At 46.6% G+C, this 25,085-nt stretch overlaps 1 protein-coding gene across 1 annotated transcript in view; it reads left to right on the plus strand.

Annotated features, from left to right (window-relative positions):
• The first annotated feature begins 12,946 nt into the window (after nt 1-12,946).
• The window catches only part of LOC144809515 (sodium- and chloride-dependent GABA transporter 1-like), a 357,006-nt gene continuing 344,867 nt past the window's right edge, over nt 12,947-25,085 (plus strand). Inside the window, exon 1 of the mRNA XM_078673719.1 lies at nt 12,947-13,175. Within this exon, the coding sequence (XP_078529845.1) occupies nt 12,947-13,175 (229 nt within the window). The remainder of the gene's footprint in view (nt 13,176-25,085) is intronic.

The following is a 25,085-nucleotide window of genomic DNA, read 5'->3' on the forward strand; positions in this document are numbered from 1 at the left end:
AGCAGGTGGGAAAATGTAACAGTTTTAATTAGAAGGTATTCGTAAATAAGGGAGAGGTTAGAAGAAACTTGGGAAGTACCCCCCAGGTCTCAAAACACAAAGGAGTCACGCAGTCTCTTGACCCACTTCTGAACTGTCTCAGATGCGTTTCTTCAACCCAGTCAATCTCTCTCCCTCCTACCTGGTGCTAAGATGTCTTTGGGAGGGCCAGGTGCGGAGAGGGCAGTTGGTCCGCCGCAATGAGGGTCAACAGATGAATTGGTGCACCCCAATCGGTAAACGATGAACCGGGTTGGGTTGGGCTTGGGCAAAGCACTTTCTGCGCGTTTGTTTGAGTCGCACCAAGCACTTCAGATTTCAAATATGATGAGTTGCAAATTCTGTGCCTCCAAGGAAAGGAGGCACAATGACCAGAACATGTTGAGATGGATTGCACCAGAATATTCCCGTCAGACACAGCGAAGAGATACAATTTTGTACCTGCCTACACGTAAGGCACCACATCTGGTGCCTGAATATATAGGCTGCACCAGACGAGTCCGATTACACATACAGGCGCAAGTTCCAAAGAGCCGCAAGAGTTAGAAAGAGACCTCAGAGTGTCGCACCCTGTGAATCAAACACTGCACGCAATGAGCATGCAGTCAGCGCTTTGCATGAGAGACATGCAGCATGATTGATTAAACAGGCAACGCAGGGTCCCTCAACCGGTGACTCCGCTCACCACTCACTAGACACTTATGAGTGTTGGGGTCTCCGCAGTACAGGAACCACCTGTCTTAGATGCGAGAAAGATTGCAGAGTTCCACACGAGACAATCTGGTCTCCAGACACAAGTCTTAATTCCACACCCTCCCTACACTACCAATTGAGATTCAGTAGCTGAGGTGGGCACCTTAGAGAGCACCGCTCTCCAGATGACACGGGTAGATGGTGTAGGTCCCTCTTGAGAGATCTTTGATATCCCTGAGATCTCAGAGAGATAATGAAGCCCGTGGTTGAGCCCTTGGAGAGCTCACTTGAAGGTGCCAAACTTCAGAAGGTCATCGCCCCAGGCCAGTCTCTATTTGGACAGTTATCACCCATGTATTCAACAGAGTCTGGGTTCTCTAGTCCCATGTCCCCTGCTGGGACTTTTCCTGAAGGATGGCACTCGGAGTTAGATGTGCATCAAAGCAGACACTCTTGTGCAATGGTGAGTTAATAGCAGATTGCAGTGGAGCAGCCTCATGATATTTCATATCAACGGATTCGCAAACCCTTTCAATTGCTAAAGGAGGATTTGGCATAACTCACTTAGACATGACACTTATGTAAGTAGCAAACACAACAAGATGATGAACAAAGTTTGAAACTTTTCAAACACTCATTCCCAGCATTAGATATTGGTTTAATCCATCGTTTTTTTGCTCACACGCCACACAAGTTTAGACCCAGCCATATGCAAATCAGCCTTGACCCTGCTCCTCGTGGGGACAGTCCAGCCTGAACTGCCATGCCAGGTCCTCCCTGCTCCAGAAACAAGCATCCTGGGACCGGTATCACCCATCATCAGCCAGTCTAACTGGAATCCAGTGGCACAGTAAGCACTGGGCCCACGTCTTGGCATGCCATTCCCACTTAGGATGACAAAAGCAAAAAGAACAGATGATGGACGGCATGCTGAACAATGAAAACATTTACCCGTCCCCCATCAACAGATGTTGGGTTATCCATCGTTCTTTTGCTCACCACACTACCACAGTTTGGACTTAGCCATATGCACCTCATTCTTGACCCTTCTCCACATGGGAATAGTCCAGCCTCAACTGCCAAACCAGCACATCCCTGGACCGGAAAAAAGCATCCTGGTACCAGTTTCGGGTAATCAACCCTCATCAGCCAGGCTAGCTTCAACCCAGTGCCACAGTGAGCACAGGACCCAAGTCTGGGCATACCCTTCCCATTTAGGGTGACAAAAGCAAAAAGAACAGTTGATGGACAGAATGCTGAAGAATGAAACATTCACCCCCCAGTCACATATCTGGTTTGAATCCATTGTTGTTTTGCTCACTACACTACCCCGTTTGGACCCAACCATATTCAAATCAGTCTTGACCCTGGTCCTCTCAGGAGCAGTCCATCAATTGTTTTTTTTACATTTGCACGTTTAACTAATATGTGAGTCTGTGCACACACAAAAGCCTGCATTGGCAGGGGACACACTCAATCACGGGCACTATAGGTGTGGTGCATACTCACAGCCGCCTGTAATGTCATGATGCCTATGACTTTACTTACAACAGATACCAGTTTGCACCCAGAGGGTCTGCAATGACAGATCTGCTCATGTTTCAGAACATGGAATCAGTGCCACTTCCCAATATAGATAGGAAGGGCGCCCATGCTTTCACATGGCAAGGACAAGCCATGCACATGGCTTACCCAGATCATAGCTCCTTTGGTGCAGAGGCGTGCATGACACCCTGCTCGGACCAGCTGGATAACGGTGGATCCCCTTACAAATGCGTTTGCCCACTCCTGTCCCATGACAGCGGACCATGCACCTTACCACTAGCACCATGGATACAAGCGTGCAGACACAAACCAGTAGGCCTAACCCGGAAGTTAGAACCCTAGCAATGCAGGTATATGATCACCAGCCAGCGGTGGCAGCCCGGTCACCTATTCAAATTGCCATAGGTGCCTTTGGTGCCATGTTACATCCTCCAGGAGGGACGCACATCTGAAACAGCATTAGGGCCGGTAAGCACACCCCGGTCTGCGTTTCCAGACCAGCCCATTTACCGGAACAGCGAGTCAGTGCCTCTTTCCCATCCCCATAAGGAGGCGCATGCACTTCCAGATGGTCTTTACAGTGAAGGTGTGCGCAACGCTCTGATGCCACTCCAGAGAATCGGCAACACCCCGGAGTATCCATGGGTAGAGTCGAACTATAAGGCAAGGGAAGCCCAATTTGAGGGCTTCCTCCATACCCGGGCAGGGTACATCCGTATGTGCCCACCTGGGCTTCAGCCTATCACCCTCCGGAACCCATCAGGACTTCCCTGGGGAGGTGCCCTAATGATATGGGATGCCTTGTTTAGGGTTTGCTGAGGCTTAAGTGATGCCAACTTAGGCAGGGGTGCCTTGCTATCCCACAGGCCTGTCCTGGCAGACCCAAAATATGGTTGACGTCTATCCAGTGGGTAACATACTCAGTGCTACGTCGCATTCTTAGCCAGTGCCGTACCAACCCAGGTATGTGATGTACCTGTTTACAGTGTGCACCAAGGTACAGCACCCAGAACCCAACGTTTACGCACCTCCAGCCAATGCAGGCAAGGTGGGCACACACACCTTTCCTCTGCCGTACAGGGGAGGTGCCCAGATTCCTAAGGTTATGTAGAGAGAGGCAGCAAAGACTAGGAAGAAAAAGCTAAAGGTTTTGGGGCAATTTCCCTTTAAGGAGGCCATGTCTAACACCAATGTAATTTGAAATGGGATAGTATAGTAAATCTGACAAATCAAAATCTATGCACGTTTCCTAATGTTTGAGAAATTGGTTTTAGAATAGCAAATCTGGCCCCCTCCCCGCTCCAAATTTATGTTCTTTCCCTAATGTGTGTGGGATTGGAGTTATAAAAGTAAATCTGACCCCTTCAAATTCATGCAATTTCCCCAATGTTTGTTGGACTTTATGCAGAATAGTAAATGTAAGCCACCTATTAATATATGCACCTTACCTGGTGACTGGAGTTAAAAAAGTAAATTTGCCACCCTGACTCCCTCCGTACGCCAGTATATTTCTTATCCTCAGTGCCTGTGGGACTGGAGCTAGGCCCTACAAAATGCATGGACCTCCCTTAATATTTCTTGGTTTGAAGTTACAATATTTATATTTGTTCTCCAATTATATGTAGTTTCTGTTTGTGGGAGAGGAGTTAAACTAGCATAAATTACCTACTTCACCTATGCTACTTGTGGGAAATTTGGTTACTGGTTAAGGAGGGTGAAATCTTTCTCAAGCAGCTACCACAAGTCTTGTCAGGATGAAGTCACAAGCAAACCCCAGATTAACCTGTGCTTAACCCTCTGGTAGCCTGGCACAAAAGCAGTCAGGCTTAACTTAGAGGCAATGTGTAAAGTTTTAGGCAGCACTTCAAAAGTAATAAAGTAAAAACGCAACACAAGTAAAATACTACTTCAATTTAGAAAGATAGAATAAAATGTAATACATTATTTGGGACCAAAGCAACAAAAATCCAATTTCTAGGACAGGAGATATGCAGTTGTAAAGGTTTGGTTAGAAATTGCACCTGAAAGCACTAAGAACCTACTTTAGTTATCTAGTTGCTTCAGACCGAAACAAAGTCACAAGTTCAGGCAGACTGCAATGGAGCATGGGTCAAATACAGAGATTAAGTTAGGTTCATAGAATGAAGTACCCTAAATCCTGCTTGGGGAGTTACTCTGTGCAGTGGCGGTTCTGGGTAGCGATGCGAAATCCCAAGTTGAGGATGTGCTCTCGGCATCGGGTCTCAGGGGCCGCAATACACGGTCCTGTATCAGAGATGCATTGTGCAGATTGTGATTCTGATGTGCTGCAGGCTGCCATGTGAGATTCTGCATCACGCAGCAACAGTTCAAATCCACAGGCTTCGAGGAATAGGATTGCACTGAGGCAAATGTGGCATAGACCTAAATTGGTCTGGCTGAGCACCTTCAGGACCACTTCTATGGGTCTAGGACTGGGTGGCACCACTTGGGGCAAGATTCACAGCAGACAGAGTCCAAGTGCAGGGTTCAAGGTGGTTGGAAACTTTTCTGTCCCTGAGTCTCTGATAAGGAGGCTAGCCAACTTGCCATTGGAGTCACTCTGGTGTTCCCGGGTTGAAGATGCAGGCCCAGTCCTACTTACTCAGGCAGCAGGAAAGCAGGGCAGCAGAGAAGCAGAGTAGTTAGCAGTCCTTCTTACCCAGGCAGCAGGAAAGCAGGGCAGCAGAGAAGCAGAGTAGTTAGCAGCAGAGTAGTAGTCCTCCTTAAAGCAGAGCAGCACAGCATTTCTTCTAGTTCTAGGACACCCCCGCGCCGCACGGCCACCAGCTGCTGCATGTGCCCCTTGCCGGTCTGTCTCTGTCTCGCTGCGTGACCACGCCCCCTGCCGACGAGCGGCGTGGTCCGTGATCTCCTGACTTGTCCCTGTGGTATTTTGTTGTATTTGGATTGTTTTGTCTCCCCACATTGCCTGCTTAATTATATTTTATCTGTTCCTGTATTTTCCTTCCTGCTTGCCTGTTTGTCCTGCCGCCCGTCGCCCTCCCTCCCCGCTTCCCGCCACCGCCGCTAACCCCGCCCTTATTTTCCTTCTGTACCCTCCCCACTCCCGCCTCCCAGCTGCTCCGCCCCCCCGCGCACTTGGCCATATATGGCAACCGTGCGACGCAGGTGAGTGTGACCTAGTTCTAGGACACCCCCACGCCGCACGGCCACCAGCTGCTGCGTGTGCCCCTTGCCGGTCTGTCTCTGTCTCGCTGCGTGACCACGCCCCCTGCCGACGAGCGGCGTGGTCCGTGATCTCCTGACTTGTCCCTGTGGTATTTTGTTGTATTTGGATTGTTTTGTCTCCCCACATTGCCTGCTTAATTATATTTTATCTGTTCCTGTATTTTCCTTCCTGCTTGCCTGTTTGTCCTGCCGCCCGTCGCCCTCCCTCCCCGCTTCCCGCCACCGCCGCTAACCCCGCCCCTTTTTTCCTTCTGTACCCTCCCCGCTCCCGCCTCCCAGCTGCTCCGCCCCCCCGCGCACTTGGCCATATATGGCGACCGTGCGACGCAGGTGAGTGTGACCTAGTTCTAGGACACCCCCGCGCCGCACGGCCACCAGCTGCTGCGTGTGCCCCTTGCCGGTCTGTCTCTGTCTCGCTGCGTGACCACGCCCCCTGCCAACGAGCGGCGTGGTCCGTGATCTCCTGACTTGTCCCTGTGGTATTTTGTTGTATTTGGATTGTTTTGTCTCCCCACATTGCCTGCTTAATTATATTTTATCTGTTCCTGTATTTTCCTTCCTGCTTGCCTGTTTGTCCTGCCGCCCGTCGCCCTCCCTCCCCGCTTCCCGCCACCGCCACTAACCCCGTCCCTTTTTTCCTTCTGTACCCTCCCCGCTCCCGCCTCTCAGCTGCTCCGCCCCCCCGCGCACTTCGCCATATATGGCGACCGTGCGAACGCGCAGCGTTGACGCGCAGCGGGCGCGCCGATTGTGCGCCGAAGGCGCGCCAAAGGTAAGCCCGTCTGCGCCCGTCCGCGCCTGGACCGCGCCCAGGGCCAGGACCCCTGGCCCCCACAGACGGAAGCCGACCCGACGAACCTACAACGCCGCCGAACTCATCGCACTCAACACCGGCGCCATCCCGGGATGCCACCGAGCGACGCCGAAGCACACCCACGGACCCTTCAGCTGCCACGCCTGCAAATTCACCTGCACCCGGACCTACCCTGCACCAGCACCCGCCAAGCCGAACACCAACAGCAACCACCTCAAGTGCATCCTGCTCAACACCCGCTCCGTCCACAGACACGCCGTCGAACTCTGGAACCTCCTCGACACCACAGCCCCGGACATCGCCTTCCTCACGGAGACCTGGATGAACGCCTCCTCAGCACCCGACATCGCCATCGCCATCCCAGAGGGCTACAAGATCATCCGGAGGGACCGCACCGTCAATCAGATAGGAGGAGGCATCGCCATCATCCACAGGGACACCATCCGCGTCACGTCCAACACCGACGACACCCTAACCACCGCCGAACACCTACACTTCCAGATCCACACCGACCCGAAGACCACCCTCAGAGGCACTCTCATCTACCGACCCCCGGGACCACGCACACGATTCAGCGAGGACATCGCCGACTTCATCAGCCCGCATGCCCTCCCCTCCGCCGACTACATCCTCCTGGGGGACCTCAACTTCCACCTGGAGAACGACAGCGACCGTAACACCACCACCCTGCTTGACAACCTCGCCAACCTCGGACTCAAGCAGATGGTGTCCACCCCCACCCACCTCGCCGGACACACACTCGACGCCGTCTTCTCATCCAGCAAAGACATCGCCTTCACCCACGCAACAGGACTCCACTGGACAGACCACAGCTGCGTCCACTTCACCTTCAAAAGAACGACGACCCACCACCACCAGCAACAGGTTGCCCGAAGAAGCTGGAACAAGATCACAGCTGACCAGCTCACCGCCTCCCTGAGCCAGCACCCTCTGGCCGGCTCAGCAAACCCCAGCCAGGCCGCCGACAACCTCACGAAGTGGATCAGCAACTGCGCGGACGAACTCGCCCCTCTGAGGACCCCGCCCAGCAGACCCGGCAGCAGAAAAGCCCCATGGTTCACCGACGAACTCAAGAACTCCAAGAAGAACTGCCGAGCCCTCGAGAAAGTCTGGAGAAGGGAACCAACAATGGACAACATGACCACCCTCAAGCTCGCCACCCGGGAACACCACCAACTGATCCGCGCCACCAAGAAAAATGCATACAAGGACCGGCTGGACAACAACGCACACAACTGCAAGGAACTCTTCAACATCGTGAAAGAGCTCTCCAACCCCAACGCCGGAAACAACGACATCACCCCATCGCAAGACCTCTGCAACTCCCTCGCCTCCTACTTCCACAACAAGATCGCGGACATACACAACAGCTTCAGCATCCAACCGACGCACGCCACAGCCGCAGCAACGCCACCCACCGCCACCCTCCGCGCCTGGACTCCAATCAGCACCGAAGACACCATCCGCACAATGAACTCCGTCCACTCCGGATCGCCGACCGACCCCTGCCCTCACCACGTCTTCAACAAAGCCGACGTTGTCATCGCACCCCACCTGCGAGACATTATCAACACCTCCTTCGACACCGCCACCTTCCCTGAGAGCTGGAAGCACGCCGAACTCAGCGCTCTACTCAAGAAACCAACAGCGGACCCCACCGAACTCAAGAATTACCGTCCCATCTCACTCCTCCCGTTTCCGGCCAAAGTCATCGAAAAGACCGTCAACAAACAGCTGGCCGCCTTCCTCGAGACGAACGGATCCCTCGACCCCTCACAGTCTGGCTTCCGAGCCAACCACAGCACCGAGACCGCCCTCATCGCCGCCACCGATGACATCCGAACCCTGATGGACAACGGAGAAACAGCGGCCCTCATCCTCCTGGACCTCTCCGCGGCATTCGACACTGTCTGCCACCACACCCTAGTGCAACGCCTCGGCAACATCGGAATCCAGGAGAAGGCACTGGAGTGGATCACCTCCTTCCTTGACGGAAGAACACAGAGAGTCCGCCTACCACCGTACAAGTCAGAGGCCACCGAAGTCATCTGCGGCGTCCCTCAAGGATCCTCGCTGAGTCCCACCCTCTTCAACGTCTACATGAGCCCCCTCGCGGCCATCGCACGCCAACACAACCTCAACATAATTTCCTACGCCGACGACACCCAGCTGATCCTCTCCCTGACCAACGACCCCGCCACCGCCAGAGCCAACCTGCACGAAGGGATGAGAGATGTAGCCGATTGGATGACGACCAGCCGCCTGAAACTGAACTCAGACAAGACGGAGGTCCTCATCCTGGGCTCCTCGCCCTCCGCCTGGGACGACTCCTGGTGGCCCCCCGCCCTGGGCACCGCACCCAAACCGACGGACCACGCACGCAACCTGGGCTTCATCCTGGACTCCTCCCTCTCCATGACCAGACAAGTTAACGCCGTCTCCTCGTCATGCTTCAACATCCTGCGCATGCTACGGAAGATCTTCTGGTGGATCCCCACCGAGACCAGGAAGACTGTCACCCAGGCCCTCGTCACCAGCCGACTGGATTACGGCAACGCCCTCTACGCCGGAACCACCGCCAAGCTCCAGAAGAGACTCCAACGGATCCAGAACGCCTCAGCCAGACTCATCCTCGACATCCCACGAAACAGCCACATCTCCGGACATCTGAGAGACCTGCACTGGCTCCCCGTCAACAAAAGAATCACCTTCCGTCTCCTCACCCACGCACACAAAGCCCTACACGACCAAGGCCCGACCTACCTCAACAACCGAATCAACTTCTACGCCCCCAAGCGCCACCTCAGATCAACCAACCACGCCCTCGCCGCCGTCCCCCGCATCCGGAGAGCGACAACAGGAGGAAGGTCCTTCTCCTACCTGGCCGCCAAGACCTGGAACTCCCTCCCGGCCGACCTACGCCTGACCCAAGACCACCTCTCCTTCAGGAAGAAGCTCAAGACCTGGCTATTCGAGCAGTAACGGCTCCCCCCCCCCTCCGAGCGCCTTGAGACCCTACGGGTGAGTAGTGCGCTCTATAAATGTCTTGATTGATTGATTGGTTCTTGTGAGTCGTGTACAGGTCCATATTTGTACTGAAGAGTTGGGTATGAGGGTCCAATATTTATACCTGGTACCAGCTTTGAAATAAGAGAAGGTTATGGAAATTTCCACCTCAGAGGTGTTTGGAATTTCCTGCCTCCCTGCCTTGATCCCTGTTTGAACGGGATCCACAATACTAGTATTTAAACCCATTGTGAGTGTCCTGAGCCAGATAATTTGTGATGTGCAAGTGTGGTAGGTGGCAGCTCTTCCCACTATCAAGTTATAAATGGCCCATCCTGCCAGCACCTATTCCCTCTTTGTCTCACTCTTTGAGAGTAATACACAAGGACTAATTGTCAGCTATACCTTGCCATGTAACCCAAGATACAGGCTGTAGGCACCAAATGGTGGGGACAAGAAATGCTAACTTTGTAATTGTGTAATTTTCAGATTTGTGACTTACAATCCCCCTTTTATCATTAAGAAGGGTTTAAAATGACAATTCTTTAGACACAAAACTCAGCATCTCTAGCTGCTCTCAATTGAAAATGATCTTTTACTAAATGTAATAAGGTAAGGTAAAGCGCCAAGAAACCGCATGGTGAATGTAGCGCTATACAAATATTTTAAATTCAAATTCAAGGTAACCCAATGTTATCCTATGGGACAGGCAGACCTTGCGGTAGTGAAAAACAAATGTAATAACTTTTCACTACAGGGACCTGTAAAAGTTAAAACTACGTGTCCAACTTTTTAAGTACACTGCGCCCTGGGCCCTAAGGGCTGTTTAGGGCCTACCCTGCGGGTGACTCACGTGTAATAAAAAAGAAGGGTTAAGCCTGGCAAAAGGTTTATTTTGCCAGTCTTAATGGCAGTTTTAAACTCCATTCACAGGCTACAGTGATTAAAATACTACTTGAGTGGGTGGAACAATATGTGCTGCAGGCCCACTAGTTGCATTCAATGTGCAAGCCCTGAATACATGTAGTACTACTTTAATGGAACGTATAAGTACATTTAATGCAGAAATTGGGTGTATGCTAACTTCACCATGTTTAAGGGAGACAGTACCAGCACTTTAGCACTGCTTAACAGTGCTAACGTTTTCCTAGTTCTCAAAGTCAACATCTATAGGTTCAGAAAACAGATGGGTGAAGGCAAAACGGTTGACAATATTTAATCAATGTATGTAAGAACAGTGTTAGTTTTGCAATTACAATTTTTCATTTTTTTTAATGTTAATAGCATTTATTCAATATTAATAATTATGATTGCTCTATATTTTTACACAAGTTGGTAGAATGTAATGTTATTTATGAGATTCGTTTACTTTTTTTTAATAAGTTCTTGTTTTAATTATTGAGAAATATTTTATACATTTGTCATAGGTTTATGAAATTTTAAATAAATGCTTTTGCTATTGTATATGCATTTGATGTTGAGGTTGATTATAATACATTTGTATAGATCTATTTTTTATTTTTGAAATTTAGTTTGAAAACTATATTTTATGTAAAGTGAATTTAAAAGGGGAAGATGTTTAGAAGTGTAGCAAATATTTAAAAAGCATGTGACAATGCTGGGTATGCAAAGGCCAAAAAGTTGGAATTGCCATCAGAATCAGGTGCAGTATTCCCAATTCCTTTGGTACCTTCCATTTATTGGGGGACCCTCTTGTACACCACTGAACTATTGCAGTATTTCCACCATCCCAGGTATTCGTAATTTCAGGATGAGATAGTACTGATGCAATATTTCTACATGACAGGATGGAGCTTTAGCTGTGTCTGCTTAACAATTCACTTGAAGTATCTTTCAACTCACCTCCTCACAATACAGCCATTCACTTAAATTGTGCTGGTTCATGTCCTGAAAATCCAAATTACAAAGGCTACTTTGTCTTCTTATACTCACCCAGCCAAACTTCATGTGCTCACAGTGTTGAATGCTTTTAGAGCAGCAAAAATGTTGAACCCAAGCAACCCTGCAGCTGAAGACTCTATAAACCCTGTGGGTACCCTATTGTCACCACCAACTGATGCACTAGTTCAGTAGACCCACCCTCATTTTCGCTCTCTATATGCCTATGAAGATACATGTTGCTTCTTCTAAATGCTTCTTCTTTTATGCCTTTATGCAAAATAAATCAGCAATGTTATGCCCTAGTAGCATTTGTTGGCAGCTCCCTACCAATGTTGAACCATTTCACAATGCCGATGTCTGGTTCACACCCTCGATGATACTATATTTTGTTCAAACAATAAAGATGACACATTGGTTCAAGTATTGGAAGACTGATTGATGAGGTCATATGGTCATAATTGAAATTATGACTTTGTTCTCAAAATTAAAAGTTTTGTTACTTTATTCAAAAGGAGATACCTGAAGCTTCATCAGCCTACATGTTTCACCACTATAACATTTACTAGATGTCACTCCTTCAGGGTCTTCTATTTGAGCTGACTTGCCCGTATTGAATCAAAAGAAGTTATCATTCTCCTCAAGGCTCAAAAGAGGCTCTAACTGAGTACCAATATCTCATCTTTCCAACACTTCCTACCAGAACATTAAAATCTAAGACTCAGGCGCAGGCTTCTAGAAGGTGTATGGTGTCCCGTGGATTGACCAATATGGTGGCATCAATTTGGGTTGGACATCCACTAAAAGTGGTGTGGAATGAGACCTGGGAAGATGAGCAAAAGCTGGCAGGACATACATCCACCGAAAGAAATGTGACGAGGGGGAAATTCCCACTTCTCACTTTTGCTGTGATGCAATTGGATAGGCAACCCCTTAAAAGCCTTTTAAGTCACTGTAAATGCAGTTCAACTGTTACCCCTGATAGTGGTAAGAGATCTCCTGCAATATTGAAGACCTTAGAATAATATTACCATTCTGAATGCCAACATTATGCATTTCAGTAGTTTCTTTGAGTCGCAACTCAAACCTCAGCTGCATGATATACCTTGTTTTGTAATTTGTGCAGTTTCCTTGTGGCTATGTGGCTTAATCGGCAATGCCATTACAATGCCGACTGTATTAGTGATCATGGGCCCTGGATCTCTTTGCAGTGGTTATTCTCTTAATTTCTGAAGGAGATCCTTAAAGATTTTTTGGCACACAGCAATGGTTCAGGATGGTGAAATTTAATGCCCTGCAGCTCTAGTTGATCAATATAAACTTGGTTTCAAGCATCATGTACCATCATATTTATTTAAAATTCTTTTGATTGGCTGGAAACTTTGAGATTCTCAAAATCTCTGTCTCAGTCTGCTGATATTATATCTGTACTCACAGATTTAACAGCTACATTGGCATATCAAAATCTGGTTGAGAAGAGGGTTTTAAAGGGATACAAAAAAGAATGCTACTTTAAAGAAAAGATCAGTAGAAAGTATGAAGGCAGTTTCTCTTTAACATCACCCTAAAACAGTCTGGTTTATGTCTTCTCTCTCATTGCAGATTTCAGAATTGGACTTCTAAGATCTTGGAATTTTCAGACTTTGACAGCCATAGAGCAAAGCTCTGGTTCTTTCTGTGGCACATGTTTCCTGTGTAAGACCGTTGTGACAGAGTGTGATGGGGAAGACGGACCGCACATCTGTGGAGCTCAACTCTCCCTCTGAAGCGAAGCTGGCTGTTCCAGAGGAGACAATCTCTTTAGTGGAGGAAAACCCTAGCAAAGATGAGCTCCCAGACCGGGGCAGCTGGAAGGGAAAGTTTGACTTCTTACTCTCCTGCGTGGGTTATGCAATTGGGCTTGGCAACGTTTGGCGTTTCCCATACCTATGCGGTAAAAACGGAGGTGGTAAGAAAAAGTCCTTGCATAGACTTTTGAGAAAATTGTCTTCTGTATAGCCAAAAAGACATGCAGGAACATTGTCCTTTATGTCTCAGCCTACAAAATGTTAAAACTTAGAAATTCGTTACACTTTTTATTGATTGCAATTGCTTAAAAAGAGACTCTGTTTTTCTAAAATGGCTCACAAATTTGTCTGAAATAAATTGCTGGTTTATGGCATCTTTGACATGCAAGAGTCAATTTCCCCTTTTGCATTTACTGTACTTAGGACATCTCTTGATCAAGATATGTTCCAATGTCCTCACTTTCTCAATTTTGCCATGATCTGAAGCCTGCCAGCAATAATTGTTTTCTTAGGTGATTTTAAGAGATATATCGTTACATCCAGCCTAAAAGAATGTTGAAGAACTTGAATTTTGTAAAACTCTCAAACTCTTTTGTTGGTCAAGTTCCAATACTTTGAACCCTAAATGTGCATTTTCCAAAGCACAGGCAACAAGCACTATTAGAAAGCATATTTAGAGGATGAAAAACCTCAAATAAATTTTTATCGCTACATTAAGTCACATTAAATTTGAGAGGAAGTTACATTTAAGTTACGAGGGGCTTTATGCACAAAGGTGCCTTGTGGTTAAAACACTTTTAAATCCCAAAATCAAAAGGTTTGCCACCACCAAATACTTTTTCTCTATTTACAAATGGCCTTTTAAGAGTTGGAAAATCCTGTTTTGACAAATGTATTTGCAACCCTTTCCGAATAGTAAATAGAGAGAGCATAGAAATGGACGCAGCCCTCCTATCTGAAATTTGGAGATGGATGTCTCAGTGGTTTACCAATAATCAGATACCCATACACCAAATGGGGTGGTATCTTAAGCGTAAAGAAGAAATTGCCTCCGTTGCATATCTTCTCCCTGAAGAATAATAGGACGAATTGGGGAGGAGCAAGCCTTGGTTCAGAGGACCACTGATTGCTCATCTCGGTGACTTCCAACAGGATTTCTTTATTTTAAAAGCATTACTGGTTTCTTTAATGGACATAGGCTGATTGCAAAAAAAAAGAAAAAATCCTGTGTGAGAATGGAAATGCAGAGAGGGATTTCTGCTGTTACTTGCAGGCTTCCATCTCTGCATTCCCAGTCAATCACATGAAGACATATATTTTAACCTGCTCGCTTAATTAGTAGGCAAGTTGTTGGTGTACATTGCGTTGCAACCTCTTTATCCATAGGGCACATCGCAAATTGCATTCCTATTTGAAAACCAGTTGTGTACAAATGATACCTCCATAGTTTGCAAATGTTAATAGCATATCAGACACTAAGGGGCATATTCACGAGCCTCATGTGCCTCCAGAACGTCACTCTTTGTGACACTCCAGTGGCGCAAATCACAAAATCATATCTATGAGGCCACACAAAGCCACTATGCATGGCTCATAGATACTGAGTAAGGCAAGGGAGCACAAATCGCTGTGCTGCTTTACTCTGCCTTTGGGAGGTTTTCCATGGGCGTTGTGGTGGAATTTCCCATACGTCACTCATGGATTTTAACACTTTCCAACATTTATGAGAGCATGTAAACCTGGGGAAGCAACAAAACCTTATACCACCTGAGGTGAAGTGCAATGAAGATAAATATCTTTATTTTTGCTAGTCTTTTTTTCCTCTTTCTATGTGTGCTGCAGCACACATAGAAAATGGAAGACACCTTTTAGGATTGTTTCTATGCAGGAAGGTCCCACTTCCTACACAAAAACAATCCTGCCAACAGCACAGGCACGCTTGCACCATGGTGCAAGCGTTCCTGCTTTGGTGCTAGGCTGCCAAACCAGTGACATTGAAGGTAGAAAGGAGGGGAATGCACTGTTTGCATAAATACGGTGCATTCCTGTCCTTTCACTTTTGGCATAAGGTTGCAGAGCAAACTGACTTGCTGTGCTGCCCTATGCCAAATCCTCATAAATAAGGGCCTAGATCCGCAGCATCCTATATATCTCAAGAGACATGTTGAGAAATTAGATGAGTCCTATGAACCACAAAAATATGATTTGACACAGGTATAATACTCAGTAAGCACTATCAAGATCAATGGTTTCAAGGACTAGGTACCAAATGAAAGCCAATTATGTGTATTTCAAAATCACTTCTGACCATATTCTTTTATTTTCAGCTGTATTTCTTCTTATCCTTGGCAAAGGCCATTAGGTGTGGAAGTTTCGTGAGTACCTAGGATCCTTCTGTAGCACTCAGTTTCCTCACTCCAACCAGTCCAATGATGTTTCCTCTCTCTTCTACACAATTACCTCTATTCATTCTCCTATATTAGGAAGATGTTATGTGTCATATCACACAATATTTCAGATTCCGTAGAATAGCTATACTATTCCTTAACACTTAGATATGCCTGTCCTGTAACAAGTCTTGGGTTCTAGTTAATAGAAGAGTTCTAGAGACATGATGTATCACAAAGATGTCCAAGGCTTGCATCATAATGCCTCCCCAGCACTGTAAAATATGTTTGAAAATTGTCTCCTATCATTAATGTATTTTTATAAGGAAATAGGAGACAATTGAGACAAAGGTCTCACATTCTAATGCTTGCATGGATGGGCATTAGGGGGCCTATTCATAAACTGCCCTTTTTATTATTACACTAGTACTACTCATGTACCCCAAATTACTACTCACTAACCTATCGGTACCTCATCATCTCCTATCTTTTCTTTTCAGCGATCTTCACCAAGGTGGCAAAGTCACTGGCAGCCATGAACCTATGTTTTTGTATAAATGTGGGAGGGGAATGGGGGAAATGGGGGAGTGGCTAGAAATATTTTCTCTATACTTTCCCATATGGAGATCTTCGATGCTCTAGCAATAACTTTACAGTTGTAAATCCTGTTGTGGGAGGATCTACTAGGGAATGGAATCTAAACATAAATGTATACCTACACTCAGAAATGGTGAATAGCTAAATAATATGTAGATTTGTACCTAGGTACAGTAGATGATTTACACATGCATAAGTCTACATGTGTAAAATTACCTTTGTGAGTTGGTCATTAGAACATACGCCAGTGAACCATGCAAAATAAATCTCATTTAGATTGTATAACTGTGCAGAGAGAGTTTGCTGCATGGATATTATATAGAACTGTCATGCTGTAATGATGTTAATGACTTTTAGTCATTAACATTGTTGAGGAAGAAATTAATTTCTGAGAGACATGGTTTTGTAAAGCAGCTTTGCTCCTTGTACGGTTTGCTTCTTATTCATTTATTTTTGTTGTATACCAAGCTACTTAGGCTGTGTCAGTTTCAGACCATTTTACATAAGTATGGCATTGACTTTAAGTTACATTTTTAGGTCTAGCTTGAAAGTGCTGCTGTAGTCTAATTTTGTGTGATCAATAAAAAAGATCTTTCAGAAATACTACTGAGAGAGGAACTTAGGGCCCGATTACGAGTCTGGGGCAGTGGCGCCGGCTCAACGTTGGCTCCACTGTACTAAACCTGCACAAGGACTGACGGACTGCCGACCGTATCACGAGTTGAACTTCTGTTTCATGAGTTCAACTCGTGATATGGTCGGCGGTCCCTTGCCTTTCCCATGGCGGTGCCTGGAAAACAGGCACCGCAATGGAAACATCACAAAAGTTCCAGCACGCATGGACGTGGACATCCGCGGCATGGACGTAGATGTCCATGCCGTGCTGGAACTTTGTGGTAATACATAGACGGGGCATATGTATCCCCATGCTGGGGGCCATATGAGGTCCCTTTACGACCCGCTTTGTTCCTGCTCCGCCAGACTTTTAATGGCGGGCTTCAGCTATGAAATGCATGGTGGAGCAAGAATTCAAAATATGCTGAGTGTGACTGCGCCAATCCCAGCTCAGCATATTGCATTGTGGCACACCTGCGCCACCACAAGGGTACAATTGTTCCCTGGCACAGCAGGCCGTCCACTGCCGATGTGAGTTACAAAGCCATAATCGGCAAGCCGGTGGACCCTCACTTCTGTGCCACCATGAGTCTGGCAGTCCCAAGACAGCCACACTTGTAGGCATGCTCTTATGCTCCACCCACAAGCAGATTTGTTTCAGTTCACCATTTGAGTGTCCAGAAGTTGTCTGCTTCCACTGAAAAACAGTGCTTATATTGCACTTTTTGACTTGTGGGGTAGCTTCTGGTCAATGCAGCCGGACGGTATTGGTTATGCTGGCGGACAGTGATGAAGGCTATAGGCCTGATCTGTTTATTCTGAAAAGTTACAATAACGGCAGTAGGCCTGCTATACTTAGAGAAGTATTATGCTACCTGGCATCTTGCAGATTACCGTAGAATGCAATGTTTTTGGTGTTGGTTACACACCCTGTGGGGATAGAAGATTTGCACTGTAATAATCCTTGATAGATTCTCTTCCTAGAGACAGTATTTTGTTTTGCTAACTGTAACTTTGCACTTGTTTGTTATGTCATTACTGCATGCCTGATGGCTGCCTTGTGGGAAAGCATACATTGATTACGGTATGTGTGAGTTGGTTATCAACCCAAAGATAAAGACTATAAGCCTGGTAAAATTAATATCTGATACATTAGGTCTGGTCCATTCATTAAGAAGAGTTATAATAAAGGCAGTGGCTGGGCTTTTTAATTGTGAAAATTGTTAAAGGTAATAGGGCAATCAATAGAACTGTGTTACAAACTATTGGTATTTTGTAAAATTTAAATCTCACAGTTTACCACAGTAGGCAAGGGCTTTTGGTGTTGGTAACCCCTGTGACAAACTATTGGGCGTAGGAGATTTTCACTGTTATAGCTCTTATTATACTCTTTTAAGAAAGGCTGTGTGTTGGTTATCAACTACAATTTTATACATGTTTACATTTATAACTGTACGCTTGATGGTTGGTAGTTTATGCACACTTCTGTCAGTCTGTGTTGGTATCATAAAAAAACAATGGTAATGGCTGTAGGTGTTTTTGGTTCATTAAAAAAAGCTTTGTCAGATTCTATAGGTTTGATCTGTTTATTATGAAAAGTTATGAGAAAGCCAGTCAGTCTGATTTATTTACCTGGAAAAGCATGTGTTCAAGGTAATAAGCATTTAAGGGTGGATTGTTATTATAGTGTGCTTAAGCCTGTACGCAGGTATTGTGTTACATGGGATATGACAGTTTTCCACAGTAGGCAAGGGTTTTAGTGTTGGTGACTCACTTGAACAAACCCTCAGGAGAGCAGATTTTGCACTATGATAATACTTATTATGGCTTCATGGGAAGGGATTCTTTATTATTTTTATAATCTTGTACATATTTGTAGTTTTAAACTGCCTACAAAATAGTTGCCCTGTGGGCAAGCTTATGCTCAATACAGTAGGTCTCAGTTGAGTATGTTGGCAGACAAATGATAAAGGCTACAGTCCTAGTTGGTTCATTGAGAAACTTTATGTTAGATGCCATAGGTCTGAACTGTTTATTATGAACATTGACAACAAAAGCAATAGGTCTAATTTGTTATTTAGCAAAATCATTATACTAAAGTCAAAAGGCCTTTAAGGGTGGATTGTTTTGCACCATGTTAAAACCTGGACTAATGTACTTTGTTACATGGAATCTCAATCATTAACTTAGTTGGTATGGATTAAAGTTTTGATCACCTGCTTTGACAGGTCCTAGCTCAAGAAGATTTGCTCTGTAATAATTCTTGCTAATATCCAATTGAAAGCCCTGGGAGGCAATTCAGGAATTTTAAAACAGGGCAGCTACTGGCTGCTATGTTTAATTTGACTTGTTATTGCAAGCCTCTTCGAACCATGTTTAGGCAGCAGCATGTTTTCTTTTTTTTCTACGTTTATTCCTTCAATTTATCTTGCATACATTGTAGAGTTTCTTTATGTGTTTCATTGTGATAAGTGGGGAAAATGCTAAAATTAGTCAATAGGTGGAAAAATGGATGAAAGAGTGCAAGGGTGGGTGACAGAGTGCATATATGATAACCTATTGAGTGTGCTACCCCATACATAACTAAAGGGGCACATTCATGTATGAGCCAGGACTATTGGCAATGCCAATTCTGGTTAATGATACAATATAAATGTAATAAACTAACCAGGTACAGAGGTCACATAATCAGAAATAAAAGATGCATGAGACATTCAGTTAAACTCCCTCTCTTCCTCCTTCACCCCAGCAACCTCAGCCCCCACACCATTAAGGATTATGATCTGATGGTGGGAGCATAAAGATGCTGGAACAACATCCAGCCCAACCCTTCTCTGACCTCTTCTCTAGATGTCAAGAGTCACTCCCTTTCTGCTGCAGGATCAGTAGGTAGCACAGGACTCCAGGGCCCACTTTATTTAGCACAACTTCTTGGTCAAGCAGGCACAGATCAAAGCTCCATCCATATTATATGCTAACAAAAATTAGGATTGTTTTCTGGGTCCTTTATTGTTTTGAGTATGGATCGAAATCCCACAAAATAGAGATGATTTGCACCAGAACTCATTGTTGAGCACCAGGATTTATTTTGCAAGTTCATGCTATAACCCACAGCAACAGACAGGCAGAATAGGGAGATGGGAGAAGGAAGATGAAAATAATAAAACAGTTACATAGGGAGAATTCAGTGATCAAATTGAACCTGTAAAATCGGTTTCATGGATGGGGTAATGTGGGGTTAAAAGAGAAATGGAAAGAGGCTTCTGGAGTTGGGGTAGCACTCAATCAATCAGGGAATTGTAAGCGTGCTACTCACCCGTGGGGGTGGTCTGCAGTTCCGTTCAACTCAAGAGCCAGGTCTGGAGAGCCTTCCTGATGGTCTTCAGGTAGGGGGGGTGTCTGATGTTGATTGGGAGTTTGTTCCAGGTCTTATCCACGATGTAGGAGAAGGATCTTCCCCTTGCTTTGGCTCGGTGGATGCTTGGGGTTTCAGCGACGACGAGGTGGGCTGATCGGAGGTTTCTTTTGGGCACGTGGAGGGCAATTCTATCATTGAGGTATTGGGGTCCGGTGTTGTGTAGGCATTAGTATGCGTGAGTGAGTATCTTGAAGGGGACTTATTCTCGATGGGGAGCCAGTGGAACTTCCGTAGGTGTTGGCTGATGTGCTCGTGTTGTGGGATACCTAGGACGAGTCTGGCGTCAGTGTTCTGTATCATCTGGAGCTTGCAGAGTAGAGACTTGTTTATGCCGGCGTAAAGGGCATTTCATAGTCCAACCTGCTGGTGATGAGTGCGTGGGTGACTGTCTTCCTTGTTACGGGGGATCCATTTGAAAGTCTTACGGAAGATGTGGAGAGTGTTGAAACAGCTGGAAGCGACAGCGTTGACCTGTCGGGTCATGGAGAGGGAGGAGTCGAGTACGATGCCGGGGTTTCTGGCATGGTCTGTGGGGGTCAGGGGGCTGGTGAGCGCGGTGGGCCACCAAGTGTTGCTCCATGCCGATGGGGTGGTTCCGAGGACAAGGACTTCAGTCTTTTCCAAGTTGAACTTTAGCCAGCTGTTGCTCATCCAGGCTGCAACATCTTGCGGAAGTGAAAAATAGGGGACCCCTCTCGTATTATTTTGAGACTAGGGAAAAGAGGGGAATTACAAACTATTCAATATAAGATATTTCCCTCATAGCCTATATATTAGACCTTGCGTGGAACCCTTAAGTGTCTACTGTGGGTTCTCTATTGTGGCTGGATTCCTCTGGCCATAATTGATATTGAGTGTTTGTGTTGAGTATGAAAGTGGTTGTATGACTGTAGTATGGTTGTATTTATGAAATTTGAACCAGGGTTTTGTAGATTTGTGTTCTAAGAATATTTTCACTGTAATATTATTGTAGGAATTTAAGAAAAGTATTTGTTTTTGATCTGAATTCTCATTTATGAATATGGATTTATAACCATGAAAAAATATGAAATGTTTATGTAAAATGTATTTTTAAAGAATTTTTTTTTTTAAAATAAGAAAAATATACATATACAAAAAAAATCATTTTTCAAATAAAAAGAATAATGAGATGATTATGTGTCACTGTTGTATTTTGATGATATTATAAAGGAATATAAATAATGTTGAAAGGAAAGTATATATAGGCTATGAGGGAAATATCTTATATTGCAACATCTTGCGGTCCTTCATGGAAGTTGAGTCTGGTGGTGTCCTTGTTGAGGGAGAGGATGAGCTGGGTGTCAATGGTGTAGGATCCTATGCTGAGACCATCCTATCGGACAATGGTGGCAAGGGGGGCCACGTTGATGTGGAAGAGGTTTGGGCTGAGCGATGATCCCTGTGAGACTCTGCAGTTGATTTCCGTGGGTTCGGAGAGGAAGGGTGGCAGTCTGATCCTTTGGCTTCTGCCTGTGAGAAATGATCAGATCCTGTCGAGGGCGGTTCCTCATATGCCGGCGTCGTGTAGTCTGGCTGCAAGTGTGCGGTGGGAGACAGTGTTAAATGCTGCTGACAGGTCGAGGAGAATCAGGGCTATGGTGTGGCCATGGTCGAGGAGGGTGCGGATGTGGTCTGTGGTGGCGAGTAGGGTGGTCTCGGTGCTGTGGTTGCTGCGGAGTTCGGATTGAGAAGGGTCAAGGATGGCGTTGTTTTCGATGAACTTTGTCAATTTGCTGACTTCTGCGCATTTCCAGGCTTTGGGGAAGGTGCCGGTCTGGAAGGTGGTGTTGATGGTGCATTGTAGTTCGGATGCAATTGCGGCTCTGTGGTAGATGTATGGTGGGCAGGGGTCTGTGGACCCCCTGAGTGGATGCCTTTCATGGTAGATGTGGTCTCTTTGGTTGTGACCGGGGTCCAGGAGGAGATAGTTTGATGACTGGTGTTACCGGAGGGCGGGAGGGCTGCGGAGTCAGTCGTGTGGTCGTTGAAGTTTTCATAGAGGTTTTTGATCTTCAGGTGGAAGTAGGATCCGAGCTTGTCGCAGAGGTCCTGGGAGGGGGTGATGTCCGTGGCTTCGCTGCGGGGTTTGGTGAATTCCTGGATGACCCAGAAGAGTTCCTTGGAATTGCTGGAGTGGGCGAGGATTTTGTTGTGGATGAAGGTCCTTTTGGTAGTTCTGATATGTTGGTGGTATTCCGTCATGGCGTTCTTGTAGGTGGTGTAGTTTTCCGGTGTCTTGCTGTTTCTCCATTTCTTCCCCTGGTGGCTGCAGGTGCATCTGGCTTCTTGGAGGTCAGTGGTGTACCAGGCGGCTTTCCTAGGGCACCGGTCGTGTAGCGGGTGAGCTTGTTTGTGCAGTTGGAGATCCATGTCTGGAGTTCCCCGGCTGCAAGGTTGGGGTCGGTTGCAGCCGTGGGGGTGTTGCAGTTGAGGGTTGCATTGAGTTGCTCCTGGGTGACTTTGCTCCAGTTCCTTCACGGGGGCGCAGAGTGGGTTTGGGAGCCTTGGCTTTGTTGATGAGGAAGTGTATGCAGTGGTTGTCGGTCCATGGGGGTCGTGTGGTGTGACTAAAGTGGACGCTAATCCCTCCAGCGAAGATGGGATCGAGGGTGTGTCCTACCTTGAGGGTCAGTGTGGTGATGAGGTGTTTTAGTCCGATGTTGGCGAGATTGTCAAGGAGGGTGGCGGAGTTGGGGACGCTGGCGTTGTCGAGGTGGAAGTTCAGGTCTCTGATCAGTATGTAGTCCATGGCAGCGATGGCGTGGGGTGCGATGAGGTCAGTGATGGTGTTGGCGAAGAGGGCCAGGGGGTCTATAGGTGAGGGTGCCATGGAGTGTTGAGTTGGGGCTGGTCTGGACCTGGAAGTGCAGGTGTTCGGCTGTGGGGAAGGTTTAGCTGGAGGTGTTGATGCGGAGGAAGTTTTTGTGAGTGATGGTGAGGCCTCCTCCTGGGTGGTTGGGGCAGTCCTTCCTCTGCATCTTGTATCCGTCCGGGATGGCAATGTCGGGGGCGGAGGAAGCGTTGCTCCAGGTTTCCTTGAAGAGGCAACATCGGGTGAGAGTGAGTCCAGGAGGTTCCACATCTCCACGGCGTGTCTGTGCATGAAGCGCACGTTGAGGAGGACGTATCTTAAGGCGTGGTCAGTGTTGGTGGCCGGAGCAGTGGTGAAGATCTGGCGGCAGTGGTGGCAGAAGAACTGGCCTTGGGTCATATTCGGCATGGCCAGTTGGCAGTTGTTCTTTCTTCCGGGCTTGAGTGCAGGGAGGGCGGCTGTGTCATAGCGGTGGATGGTAGAGCCCTGGTGCTGGTCACGGTCAGGTCGCAAACGGGTGCAGACGGGTTTGCCTTTGGTGCGCCTTTGATGGGCAGTGGGTGCCATTAAAATAGGGAAGGGGGAGGGACGTGCGGGAGAGGGGACCGTCAGGGGACGCAGGGGCAGCAGCGGCAGAAAAACGTATGCAACAATAACAACAGAGGAGGGCACAATGAAAATTTACAGAAAAGGCAAAATTAAAGGCAGAATTGGCAGAATTAAATTTAAGTACAGTGAGAGAAAGGGCAAGGCAAGAGTACAGGCACAATCAGAAGAGTGGGCAGCGACAGGCGGCAGCCGGGAACAGAGCGGAGCAGCCTCAGACACCTACCAGGGAATTCTAACATAGCACAACAGGAAATATTTGTTGTATCCTATATTTAAGTTGGAGATTCTGTGCTCAGTCTCATGTGTGATGGCACCTTGCTTAGTTTGCATCAACAAATTCTGGACCTCAGGAGCCACATTTCATCTCAGGATCTTCATTTCCTCTAGAGGAACCTGTTGATTCCTAAGAGGAAACCCCTGGTTAAAGGAGACACATCTTTCTGTAACTGCCTCTGCAGGATGATGACCTCCCACTTCTTGCAGCTGACATCATGAACAACATGACCAATAGTCTACTACCAAAATGGTAAGTAGGAGAGAGATCCAACAGTACTGGAAATCCATTTTGGTCAAAACCTGCAAAAGTGGGGATTGCTGGCACTTCTGCAGGCTCTAATAGGCTCCTCTTAAGCTACTTCCCAAGTTCATAACTGTCTTCAATAGGGGGTGAGCTGAGCAAATGGTCATCTCCATGGGGATGCCGTGGCAGCACTTTATTTTTCTACCCACTGTTAAGCAGCTCCATCCCACCCACAAACTGTTCTTGCTCACTGGCATTTGCAGCAGCCATTTGGTTTGGGTTGGCTTCTAAAGGATGATGTCATACAGAACATTGGAGGCTGCCATTATTATTTATGATCTACTGAAGTCTCTTCTTGTGGTAACCTCTCATCGTTCCTCCTTTTGTGTGAGACCCTGAGCTCCACTATGAAAGATATTGCCTTTAGTGTCCTACAATATGATATAACATTCTTTAAGTACTTTGTACCAGACACTGATTTATTATGTAATTTAATGCAGTCTCCACGGTACATGTGACATTCAACTGGAAACATTGTAACACTATTACAAATGTGCTTCTTTTTTCCGTGATCACTTGATCTCTCTTACAGATGTCATAATCATATAAAAGACCTCCATCTACATCAAGCTATTACTCTAGAATGTACAACATATTTCTTCATGTCAACCCTTTTACCCTCATGCCATCTATTCTTTTCAGAAGCTATCTATGGTGAGAAACAAAGCTCCTCACATGTGGAACTTGCTTGTCCTTTGGCATATGTTATGCTGGATTCTGTGAGGGCTGAACTATAAACTATAAACCATAAAGTTTACAAGGTCTAAGGTGAAACACTCAATAGCTGAAACCAACTACAAGATCAAAACTATTCACTTGGAACTGACTTCCTTCAAGACAAGGTTTTAAATGCTCAACAACAGAACTGATACTTTGAAACTGAAAATGAAATCATGACCATAATGGGGTAATGACAGGGGTATGCCCAGTGGCGTCCACTTTGCATCTCATTAGAGATGCAAAGCGAGGCGTCTGCAAAACGGCTACTAACATGCGCTAATGCATGTTAGCACTGGCTTGCTAATTGGGCGA

This window comes from Lissotriton helveticus, chromosome 1_1 (assembly GCF_964261635.1).
Source record: "Lissotriton helveticus chromosome 1_1, aLisHel1.1, whole genome shotgun sequence".
NCBI classification, from domain to species: domain Eukaryota; kingdom Metazoa; phylum Chordata; class Amphibia; order Caudata; family Salamandridae; genus Lissotriton; species Lissotriton helveticus.